This window comes from Ascaphus truei, chromosome 2 (genome assembly GCF_040206685.1).
Source record: "Ascaphus truei isolate aAscTru1 chromosome 2, aAscTru1.hap1, whole genome shotgun sequence".
Lineage (NCBI taxonomy): Eukaryota > Metazoa > Chordata > Amphibia > Anura > Ascaphidae > Ascaphus > Ascaphus truei.
The window spans coordinates 159,486,590-159,499,918 of NC_134484.1; the positions used below are offsets into that span (position 1 = coordinate 159,486,590).

General features: G+C 35.3%; 1 protein-coding gene across 4 annotated transcripts in view; it reads right to left on the reverse strand.

Annotated features, from left to right (window-relative positions):
- Positions 1-1,881: 1,881 nt before the first annotated feature.
- Positions 1,882-13,329, reverse strand: part of NETO1 (neuropilin and tolloid like 1) — a 287,874-nt gene continuing 276,426 nt past the window's right edge. For 3 of the 4 annotated variants that reach the window (XM_075585452.1, XM_075585451.1, XM_075585453.1), the window contains 3 exons: positions 9,258-9,816; positions 8,276-8,350; positions 1,882-7,151 (listed from right to left, as the gene is read on the reverse strand). In XM_075585452.1, the coding sequence (XP_075441567.1) occupies positions 8,290-8,350; positions 9,258-9,816 (620 nt within the window). In that variant the 3' untranslated portion in view covers positions 1,882-7,151; positions 8,276-8,289. Of the gene's footprint in view, positions 7,152-8,275; positions 8,351-9,257; positions 9,817-13,329 lie in introns of those variants that run through there. The other variant, XM_075585456.1, reaches the window with a different exon arrangement.

A 13,329-nucleotide genomic window follows, 5' to 3' on the forward strand; every position in this document is an offset into this window, starting at 1 on the left:
CTGTGGGGTTGCCGCAGGGTTCTGTCCAGGGACCTCTTCTCTTTTCTCTGTACACACTTTCTCTAGGTGACCTAATCACATCCCTTGGGTCTAAATATCACCTCTATTCTGACGACACACAAATTTACTTTTCAACCCCTGACCTTACACCTGCTGTACAGACCAAACTTTCTGAATGTCTCTCATCCTGGATGGCCCTTCGCCGACTTAAACTTAACATGACAAAAACCGAACTACTCATACTTCCTCCCAAATCTGGCCTTACTACCTCCTTCCACATTACTGTTTGAAGTACCATCATTCACCAAGTAGCTCAAGAACGCTGCCTAGGGTTCACACTCGACTCCTCTCTCACATTCTCCTCTCCCATTCAAAACGTCTCTAAATCCTGTCGCTTTTTCCTCCGCAATATTACAAAGATTTGCTCTTTCCTCTGTTGCTCAACTGCTAAAACTCTGACTCAGGCCCTCATTCTCTCCCGTCTCGACTACTGTAACCTCCTGGTGTCCGGCCTTCCTGCCTCTCACCAGTCTCACCTATAATCTATCCTAAACACTGCTGCCAGAATCACTCTACTCTTTCCTAAATCTGTCCCAGTGTCTCCCCTGCTGAAATCACTCTCCTGGCTTCTTATCAAATCCCGTATCACACATGCAATTCTCCACCTCACTTTTAAAGCTTTACACTCTTCTGCCCCTACTTACATTTCATCCCTAATTTCTTGTTATGCACCATCCTGATTCTTGCGTTCTGCTCAAGGATGTCTTCTCTCTACTTCCTTTGTATCTAAAGCCCTCTCCCGCCTTAAACCTTTCTCACTGACTGCCCCACACCTCTGGAATGCCCTTCCCCTCGATACCCGACTAGCACCCACTCTATACACCTTTAAGACCCACCTTAAGACACACTTGTTTAAAGAAGCATACGAGTAGCACTGTAGATATTACTAGACACATGCTACATAAAGCTTGGCCCCCTGCAGAAGCACTTACCAAATTGCCCTCCTACTGTTTCTGTTAGTTTCTCCTACATACCAATTAGATTGTAAGCTCCTTGGAGCAGGGACTCCTCTTCCTAAATGGTACATTTATCTGAAGCCCTTATAGCCCATGATCTGTTATTTATATTTATTATTTGTTATTTATATGATTACCACGTGCATTACTACTGTGAAACGCTATATACATTGATGACGCTATACAAATAAAGACATACAATATATATATATATATATATATATATATATATATATATATATATATACATATATATATATATATATGTATGTATATATATGTATATATATATATATATATATATATATATATATATATATATATATATATAATATATATATATAATATGCTACACACATAACTCAAACCAAACTGTAATGCTCTGTTAACTCTGTATATTATAGTTCTCAATAGGGACTCCATAAGCATTTGCTGCATACCGAATCTCTATGTACAAATGTAAATTGCTGAAACAGTTAAGCCATGTAATTCACATAATTGTTTGGCACATTAAGAAGATGCCTTTTGACAATGCACCAAGCATTGCAAAGCAGTAATGTCATTACTACTGCTTGCAATGCAAGGGTGCTACACCTGTATACTAAGTTAATAAAACTCATACAGTAATCAGGGTTTTCCCCAAATTTAGAAACGAATTACAAAGCAAGACATTAAGACATCTGAAACCAATGTTTGTCGAAAGTTCTCAGTATGTACAAAAAAAAAGGTTCAGTGATTTGTTATAGGGAAAATCCTAACTGTGTCTGGCACAAATGTCCTAGACATAATACTCAAGAAATTTACACGTTTAAATTTAGATTTCTTTAATTTTTAGATGATTTTACATGGCAATAAATATAATTTAATTAGATTATTGTACAGTGCATAGGAAATAGAAAAACTATGTTTACTTCTTAGTACAGCATTTAGATACTCTGCTAAGATTTGAGTCATGTAATCAATTAAAGTGAATGCCAAATTGTAAAAACATTGAATGAGATAAGAAATAAAGTTGTTAATAATACAAATGCAACTGTCAACTTCTGTGACCATATTGAAAACTGAGCATATTAAAAATCCCCCTACCCGCCTCATTAACCGATATTTTATAATGGAAAATGAGTGATGAAAAGGCTAAGCTGTGGTCATTTGTACAATGTCTACATTTTTTCAATTTGTATGGCACATTTGAATTATATTTAACATGCATCAAACTAAAAAAACAATTTCAAAAAATATACAGCATCACTTTTTATGCCAATGCCTGTAAAGAGGCACACGTGATACATACATTGGCACGCCACAAATATTGTGAAAACTGTTTTTTTTGGGCAATTAATACATTTTCCTTTTTGGTTGATAGCATGGACATTACAAGGATATGTACTTTAAATTAAAACATTAAACTTAATCACTTGTTATTTTTTTACTTATGAATGTGGGCATTTGGTTAACAAATACAAATGTAATATATTTAGGTAGTAAGAGTGGCAATAAGGAAAGAAACTATAACTAGCATGTATTGTGGTGTCTGCAATTCAGTTCCCATACTGTATATGGATATTAGAATAGCACACCTGACCTTACCAGTCCTTTATAGCAGAACGGGGCTGCTATGAAAAGTACTGAGTGCTCATATGTACAGCCACTGATGTTGTAGCTAATACAAGAAGAGAAAATTCTGTGGTTCAACTAGTCCTCAATAAAATATGTGTTTTATGTAAGACTGTCAATATTTCAATGTTATTTTCAGACCTTTATCAGGACAAACAATTGAATAGTATGTTAGTGACATATACAGTAGACTGTCAATGCAGAATACCCGTCAAGGTAAGACTCCTCCCCGAAAACGTGGGTAGGGGCCCCTGTGGTGTCATCCTTCAGGTTTTAGTAACAATCCCCAGGGAGAGACAGTTGTGTAAAAAATTGTAAATCCCATAAACTGTGCAAAAAACAAAATGATGTAGAAAAACATTAGAAAAAAAAGAACAAAGGCTAATAATGAAATACTGCATTTACTGTAGTTGAATGTTCTAATACATTTATAGAAAATAATATAAAGTTATTATATGTAAGATTGCAGATCTCTCATGATAAAAAAGGTCTTTTGATAGAAATGTTGCAGTGCAAAATGCTACAATAGAGGCAAAATATGTTGTTACAACCTACTTGATAGAATATTACCCTAAACCAATAAAAGTGTATTCTCTTGATTAATGTTATTAAACCCACTCTTGATTATATTAGAAGAATTGGGTTAAAAAGTATAAATAATGAACCCATTACAGTCTATTGGATCTATATACTATTGTTCTTCAAATGTTTCATTCTCCTCGTCGTCATTATCTAATTATTGATTGTGTTATTTGTTTATTTCATTGCCATGTCTAGTATCTAATTTGTGCATGCATTGATGCTTATGATAACATATATGCTGTTGGGTATATAACGGTGAGAGAGAGAGATGGACTTGCATCCTGTAGACCTGTGGAAGCTGCTTTTGGGGAAAATGTATTGGGGTCAAGACGCGCCTGCAACGTCAAGAAATGCCTTTCCTGCAACAAGGGCAGATGTGATCAATAAACCCTTCTAATAAGAGGGATCTGTAATCTAACATTTATTAACCCAATATTATAGGCTATAAATGTATTCAACCATTCAACTACTGTAAGTGTAGTGTGGAATTATCAGTTTCTTGTGTTAATTTATTTTGTTTTAATGACTTTGCTTTGTTTATGTTATGTTCCTGTACATCTCTTTGATCTTTGCAATTTGAGGAGCTAACCGTTCTTACATAACTGTCTCTCCCTGGGGGGTGTTGCCAAAGCTGGAAAGGTGATGTAACCAGGGACCCCTGCTGCCAGTTGGGTGTTGAGCCTTATTTTGGCATGTACTCAGCCTTTTGTCACTATGAATACCTACCAGGAGGTCTATGTATCGCAGCAATTTTCGTATAAAACTGAGGCATCACACTCTGTCAAAGCATTTTGCACACATTATAGTGAGATGTATTATATTCTCTGTCTCTGTATGCCATTCTTTTTTCATTTCTTTTTCCCCAACAAAAATCTGTTTAAAAAGTGGTTTAAATCTAAAATTCTGCATCTGATGCGAGTTACTGTGTATCAAGACACATCTGCTTAAAGAAGCATATGAATAGCACTGGATAATCATTGACACATGATACATAAAACTTGGCCCCCTGCAGACGCACTTACTAGAATTCCCTCCTACTGTCTCTGTACGTTCTCCCTACCTACCAATTAGATTGTAAGCTCCTCGGAGCAGGGACTCCTCTTCCTTAATGTTACTTTTAAGTCTGAAGCACTTATTCCCATGATCTGTTATTTATATTATTTGTTATTTATATGATATGTATTACTACTGTGAAGCGCTATGTACATTAATGGCGCTATATAAATAAAGACATACAATACAATACTTTTCTCTAAACTTATAGGTAAGTCCCCATACTGTTAATTATTTATCCTGATGAAGCTGTGTCTACATCCCCAAAATATTGACAGACTCTCAAATATTTTATTGGTTGAGCCACAGAGTTTTCTCTATGGTAATTCATTTCCTCCAGAGCAATTTTTTAAATGCATCTAAATTTTGATTCCTAAAACTAATTTTTTTGTGTTGAAGCGGGAAACAATATCCATCTAATTGAGTATGTTTATTCTATTTACAATTTATACATATAAAATGGCCTACGCTTTGTCTTTTCAATTAACCAACTGGAATTGTTACTATCAAGATTAACCACTACTGTTTCCATTCCCATTACACATAATTGCGATGCATTTAAGTTTCAAATTTACACACAGATTTTCCTCACTTATCCAGATCCATAGTTCATTATCCAAACAACAATGTTATCCATGCACTAATCAATTTGATATATTTTTAATAAGCAAGATATATACGCAAATAGCATATACAGGTGTATGTAGAACATTTCAACAATATAAAATTAAATTTGATTCATTGTCCTAATAAAAAAAGTGGGCTTTTGCAAACTACAGTATAACAGTATTGCCCGGCTTATTGGGGCTGATTCTATATGTGCTAAAGAAGGTCATTGGGATGGTTTGGATAAAATTTCCCATTGACTTTAATGGAGAATTTCAACCGTAAACATCCAGATTAGCCGCTTCAGCACATACAGAATCCCCCACATTGGCACACTGAATCATTCTGGTCATTTTTATTTCTTGAAAATGTTGGGATGCATTGGGATAAAGCATTTCCTAGCAGTTCTCCAAGTGGTAATACTCGGTTTTTGTGTAGCAAGATTTCCAGTAATCTATGATTTAATTAACATAAAATAAATAAAATATAATTACTGATCGCAAACTAATACTGTAGTGCATGACATGTTCACGGTACCTAGTATAAATCAACAATATCCCCAGGAATCCATTTTTTTTTAAACTGATTGAATCCCCCTTAGCTGAACCATGTTACTCCAGTTTCAATGACTCACCGGTGCACAAGATATTTGTGGTGGTGGCGGGGGGGGGGGGGGGTAGGGGGGGAGGGGTTGCTGTCAATATAGCCAAAGATGGCCATGGAGTCACTATTTAAGAGACACAGCATCATGTTCCCAATTATGTAATTGATTTCATTTGGCCACCCAAATGTGGTTAACAATGGTGGCCATTTTGTTTCTCGCAGACAATAATTTTGTCTGGGAGATTTAAACCTTGAATATCTGTTTTTCTAAATGACGTTGTAGTACATATTATGCTATTTTAGAAGTTTGTAAAACACTAAATATAAATAAGTTTAATTAAGTATTTAATATATTAACACAGCCCAACTGAAAATGTGTACTCTTTGCTTTAGTCAATTTGCTTTGGTAACATATGTATTCCTCATCCATCTCTTAACATTAAAATGAATTTAGCTAACTTCCAGATAGATTAACTATGGAAATGAAATAGCGTGTAACTGCTCTAAATTTTTATTTAGTTTTCAGGATTGATTAACTCTATTAAAAAAAAGTAAATAAAAAGATCACTTAAGAACCCATGTAGGAAATACTATACATTGTTTTATGTATGAATATATAAAAAGTATAATATGCAAACAACGGACAACGAGAAATAAAATATTAATTACATAAAATGAGGAATGTGGTTTTTACAGCTTTTAAATAAAAAGTATTTTTTTCCAGTCCCACTTTTCATTTACTAGCTTGACAATGTTTCCCCAAAATGTTATTAACCATAACAAAATGTAACAACACCCATAGAATGAATGCAGACCTGAGGAAGAAAGAAAACTCTGGAAAGCTTGACATAATATCTACTGTTAGTTCAAATTAAAAAAGTTATCACCAAATACAGTACTAAAGTACTTTTTTTACTCTGCACTATCACAACTGGACTAACATGGCTATTTCTACTTAATTCATAGAATGAATGTGAAATTAAAAATATTGTACTAGATTCCAATAACACATTTCTAAATGGGGGCATCATTTAAAAAAAAAACTAAAAAGCAAGCCAAAATAAATACGATTCTCTTATTGCCATTTAGTACTTTTTACTCAATATTTTTACCACATTTGTTCAAAGATTAGCAGTTATTAAGTCCAATAATATCCATATCTAATTTTTCTCATTTTACTATTAACCTTTAAAACCAGGAACATTAATTTCAAGTAGTTAGTATGGTTAAATAATGTACATATACAGACTAACAAGGTGTTCAGGGAGAAGCCGTCCCTTCTTATTTCACAACAGATCCGTTTAATAAGACATAAAACAACGTATTGACTCGTCAAAAGCAAAATGCATTATAGAGCTGGGATACAGTATTTGCAATCAGGAACTATATTCTTCTTCAAGTATCCAATGTATTTAAAAACTAAGGAGCACTTGGTGGCCAGCAACCAAATTACAAAAAATGTCATTGAATAGCAGGGACATCATGTTGAGGGTAGAAATGTCAGTAAATCCTAAATTTGTAACAAGGCAGAAAAATGAATATAGAATAGAGTCCACTTTTTGTTTTGTGTTGAAGGTTGGTGTAACAATTCTCTAAAGAACGTACTCATTTTTTTTTCTAGTGGTGTAAAAAGAGTTCTTCTTTGAAAGCAAAATAAACAATTGAGACAATTTCATCCTAAAAAGTAAAAACAAAAAAATATGTGTATTAATAAATCTCAGTAATCATTACAATAGAATAAACTGTATAAATTAAGAACAATAAACATTTGTTTGAAACTGACGGATAATTAGACAAAAGGAATCAAAGACATGGCAACAGTGACTGGACGTGCTGTGTGTTAATGGCTACTGCAAGGTTTCTCAAATAAAATCCTCGTGACCCCCCAACAGGTCAGGGTTTCAGGATATCCATGTTCGGCTGCTCAATCAGTCTCTGCTTCAACAGAGTAGATTGAGCCACCTGTGCTGAAGCAGGGATATCCTAAATTCTGAGGTGTTGGGGAGTCTTGAGGACTGGAGTTGAGAACCCCTGGGCTACTGATATCAAGGAATAACTGTTTCAAACCCTTCAGTGATTTCTATAAACTATTACCAGTGCAATTATATAGTAAATTACAGCTTGTGTAATAATAGTACTACTGGGATATTCTTAGGTTTATGGCCCATTCTAATAACATGGTATTATGAATAATCTCATATACAGATGCAGCGGCTGTTATTCGAACACTTCACGCGTTGTATACTTCGGAATACCCATGCCATGGCTCGTGATTTCTTCCAACCTTACCGGCTTAAGACGTGAGTGCAAAAAATTGCATTTCAGTGTTCTGGTTTTTAAACACCTGAAATTGACACAGTAGCACAGTACTGTACACATTACAATTCATTCATTTCATTGCACACAAAGAAACAGAATCCATGAAATTCAAACAAAGCAACCGCGATAAAAAAGGGTGCCTGGGGCGATTGGCCGCGTTAATGCGGCGTGGAGTACAGCAGAGCACACGAAAATGGCTCGGTGATTTGTTCGCATAACGGACGCTGCATCTGTATCGATGTTATACATGCAAAACATAACTCATAATAAACCTACAGTAAGTGCAATGTGAATGAACCAGTGGGAGGAAATGTGCAGTGGCTCTCTTTATCTTTATTTGAATACAGCATTAATCAAGTAAACAGAAAAGAATAATGCGATTTATACAGTCCCTACAATAAATCTAACTAATAATCTCACTTATTTAATAGTAAACACAAAGTAAAAAGAGCACATATACATTGTCAAGTATTTTTGCTTACCTTGAGTTTGCTTTTCAGACTCTAGTTGTGTTGTATTCAGATTCTTGTTTGCTAAGAGACCCAATGAGGCAGAACCTGGAAAGTTATGGCTATTTCATTCAATATGTTTGTATAAAGAGAATTACATTGTCAAATATTCTTAGTATAAAGTTCAGCTAATATAAAAACATATTGGCATGCAAAACACTATAAAAGGAGAGGAGAGTTTTTTTTAAAGATATATAAGTGGTTTTAATGTGCAAAGAAAGTATGCAGCGCATGTAAACAAACACAAAAGCACACATATGCATGCAATACAACACACAAATACACATACAAATATTGAGTGCTAAGAAATCCAAATAATGGATTTATGGCTTTTTTTTTATCTTGAAGATGTTTAATGTGCCTGAATCACAGGTATTCAATGTGCAACACAGAGTAAAAATATTTTTTTTGCATTGAAAACTCCTGCACGTTTTACTTATTCATAAAATAGAAATCCATTTAGATTTATAATAATATTCTTGAAACATTGCCTTAAATTTTTGCTAAACCTTGGTCAGGTTCATATACTGGACGTGTTTGTGTGTTTTGACATAACAAACCATGATATACTTGCATAAAATCTGGTTGCAGATACTAAAATTTACCTTCCACAAAAGAGAAGATAACATTCTATGCATGTCTCAACTATTTTACTTTAATTTCTTATGAACTGGCTTCATGTAATAATGTTTCCATTATTTTACTGAACGCATGTTCCCTTTCATTAGAAAACTGAAAGGAAAATGTTCCTTTTGTTATAAAAGTATGTGTGCTCCTTGGACACTGAACATTTCATGTCTATTTCTGCTTGAAGGAAAGCAATAAGGAGAGAGAGTTTAGGATATGGTACACCACTATAAATAAAGATAAAAAAGAGAGGTGTGAAAAACAAATATTTAAATGTAAGAGCTTGTCCTTAGGTGATAGTCTTCATCAAAAATGTATTGATACTGACCGCTGGACAGCTTTTTCATGTCTGGATAGCCTGTGACTTGTAGTGGGAACCTCTTCAATTTCATCTATGTCACATGTATCCGCAGTATCTTGTGAGTAGCTATGCTTCATAACAAGGATGTTCCTTCTGTTCATAGGCTGTATAGTGGGCATAACAAGCTGGTTTTGTGTATCTGTTAAGATAGTAGCATCCCTTGTGCTGAGGTTACTACGGCTGCCCTTAATGCTAGACAATAGTGATCCACAGTGATGGTCATGAATGCATTTTGAAGATGATCTCCGTAATTTATGGTAATTTTCAAAGTCATCTGCAACATCTGCAAAGTCAGCTGCAGCCCCTGTACCTCTAAGAGTACATAACTCATAGTGGGGAGGCTCAAATACCTCCTGGAATACTGTTTGGTCAAAGTCTGTTTTCCTTTGGATGAATTTTTTACGAGGTTGTTTAATCTGTACTATAACTGATATAATAATGAGAATAATCACAATGCAACAGGTGACTCCAATTACTGTCCCACTTGTATTGGTAAGCTGGTCCAAAAGGTTTGATTTTCTTTTTTCTGTGTAAAAAAAAATATAAAATATGTATTGGATTATTATTTGAAAATAATCCTGATACAGGATGTTTTACTTTTTGTCATGTAACAGTCATTGCAATAAAAATATACACTCTGGCAAATTAAATTTTCTTAAATGTGTAAAGAAAAAAAACTTTATGGTGAAGAAAAAATGAAAATAACTACCTTTGTAATATAACATTTTATTTAATGATTATACTATTTTACAATAAAAACATGGATATATACGAGATTTCATTTTTACCCTCCAAGTTTTAAGACTGAGCAATGCTTTGCTGTGCACGGCAGGCAATTCCAGCACAGTATTAGTTAAACATGTAGTCAATGAAAACAATTCTATTCCGTTATATTTCGCTTTTAACAAAGACGAAGCTATATAATCCAATGCAACATTTCCCAGTACATTTGAAGTATTGTAAAACAATTTCATGATTATAATATAAGCTCTTTGCTTTCACAAGGGCCTGCAAATTAATGCCCCGCGTGTCCCTCTGGCCACAAAGGGGTTAAATAGTTATTCTATCATTTCTTGACATCCAAAATAATATACACTAACCACAAATCTTTCTGACAAGCCTAACTTTTAATTTATATTAAAATTAAAATACAGCTCCTAGACTACAGCATAGGTAGTGGCTAGCTGTCAGTTTTCTTGCCACTCACCTAGCTTTGTCTCTTTTAACTCATTTTGTGACTATTGCAGAATGTTTCCTCCTTGTCTGTGTTATAACCCCATCAAACACACTGCATTTCCAGCAAAAAGATTCAAAGGATTCACTATAAAAAAAAAATGGACTGGGTAATGGGATCAGTACTTCTTGAATTTAGCACGTAAGGGTGAATGCCTTACAGTCCATTAATGAAATATCGGAGTTGTGGAAAACATGTGACTGCCATGAGGACTATGCATTAAAGAATCCTGCCTGCAGAAATCAGAAAAATGGAGCAACAAAAAAAACTACACTCAAACTATAAAAACAACTTAGGGAGAGATGCCAGTGCTCAAAAAGGAGCACACCTGAGGAACCCTGAATAATATGCTAATAGCTATGAAAAGTATATTTTAATTAGTCAGATTTCAAACTCCTTAAAAGGTTGTCCATAACAACTATATTGAGCTGAGAAGCCTAAGGCATGTATTATGGTAAGCACGTGCGCATGATGTTGCGCGTGCATGTGGCACACAAGTTTTGTTGGTACAGGCAAAGCTATGCCGCACGTGCCTAGGAGGTGTGGCCATGACATCACACGGGCAGGCCTCCCTGTGATTTGCTCACAGTGTCACGTGGCACAGCAGCCGCTCAAAATACAAATTTCATTGTATTTCCACCAGGCTGCCGTGCCAACGCTGTCTGACGTGCGCGTCGGCAGTGGATACACTTTCATAGGGAGACACGTATCTTTCATTGCCGCGCGGGTGCTTACCATAATACATGCCTAAGACACCTAGTGACGGGAATGGTGTACTGGTGTCAGATCCAATAGGACAAGAACCCACAACCACTGCTTTGCTGAGCATCCGTTGCTGGGTAACGCCACTGTCTATTAGCATATCTCCAAGGAATATCTATTTTTTGTTGAACTTTGATGAGGATTGTAACCTTGAAAGGACATCAAGCACAAATTAATATGTACTGAGGGCTATGAGTTATTGTGACCAGGTGAGATTAAATAAAACACAGGTTTTCTGACACATGTACTGCAAAACAAGGTGAAGCACAGCAAATAAAGCAGATGTAGAGAAATTAATATCACAGTGACCTGGTGACTTCAGTTAGTAGTATGTCTAATCTTGTAAATCATAAAGATAGTTTGCCATATTTATAAAGCAGTGTTCTGCCATATGGCACCTTCGGTGCTGGAATATATTACTGCTTATTCAAATAAATGAACTGTAAGGTGTCTTTCCATGCCAGAAGGTGTCTCATGGCAGAAGACTGCTGATTAGATATGTTTCTCCATCCCACAATAGGGTAAAGTGCTTTGTATAAGTATAAGTACTAAGTGAGAAGCAGAGCTCAAACGTTTGCTGTGACAATGGTGCTATCCATCAGCTGGTTTAACTCACACTGCTAGAACTTTTGTCCTGAATAACAGAAGTTGTGTGTTCTCATCCTGTTTGGTCTGATACCATACTTCATTCCTCATAAGGTTATTCTCAACCCAATAACAATTTGCACTGTGGTCTTGCAGTGGAAAGCCAATGGAATCACTTCCTGCTGTTTGAAGAGCTGTATTTATTTTAAATTCAATTTAATATGTGTCTGGCAGATGGCAAAGTGAATATTTGTTGTCACTGCCTGCAGTGTGGCTATTGAAGGGCCCAAGTACAGTACAAATAATGTTTTACACCCATTTTTTGATAATGTTATATGGTTAACTTACTTAATGCAACTTATCTTAAGAGACACACACATGATGTTATACCGTACCCACCTTTGTGCATATCTATAATATAGCACCACTGTCACTCACAACATTCTAAAGTTTTGAAATCTACTTGTATGTCCTTCCTCCTGGCTTCCATTAAAAGCAGACCACTTCCATTTTTTTAGTGAACTGTTTAATGTTGCTTGTGGAAATACCTGTGAGATATTGTTATGGATTACAGGTATCTTATGGCATATAACGCATAATTAATACAGGTCACAGGTATATATGTATAGTATCATTATATGGCCTAGTACAGCTTAGAGCATATTGTTAAAATCCTAGCTATTTTGTCTTAGAAATAATAGGTTGATTTGCTGAGAAGTGGCAGGATATTGGGACATAGGTGCATACGCATAAAAGAGGAACTAACTCACGTAAACAGGCCGTGGTCAAACGGTAAATGCTGAAATATATCATACGTCAGTAACTGTAATTCCTACTGATAAACAACATACATCAGTAACCACAGAGTATGATATCATAACATGTACGCAGCAAACAATAAGATGCTATAAAAGTTTGCGTGACTCCATATTGAATCAGAACCGAACCAAGGTGGGAAACCACACAGATGAGACTTAGCTGAGACTGGCTGACCTATCATAATATCTTTTTGTTTGTGAGTATGACAATGCATATTAGCTATATAATCTCTGCATAGTTAGGAATGGATTGTTAGCATACTGTAACTGCTAGCCGTTAGATTACAAGCAGCTTATTGTGATATTTCTGATTATTGTTGTGATACAATAAATGACAAACCTTATCTTATACAAACTCTGAGTGACCTTTCTTTATAATAATCTCACAATACTCTTTCATATCTGAGAGTGTGGCCGAGAATCTACAAGTACGACATTGTGGTTAGTGTTCTCTGCTTAGGGCAGGATATAACTTATCACAAGGCATTACTTGGGAGAGGAAGGTAGGCATCGAGCCCAGATTATGGCGCCCAACGTGGTTAATTACTCATGAGTTGTATAAATAAGTCATAAATCTTATGTTACCCATTTAATCTTGAAAGTACACGTGTATGCTATTTCCTCTTTATAATAGAGAAGG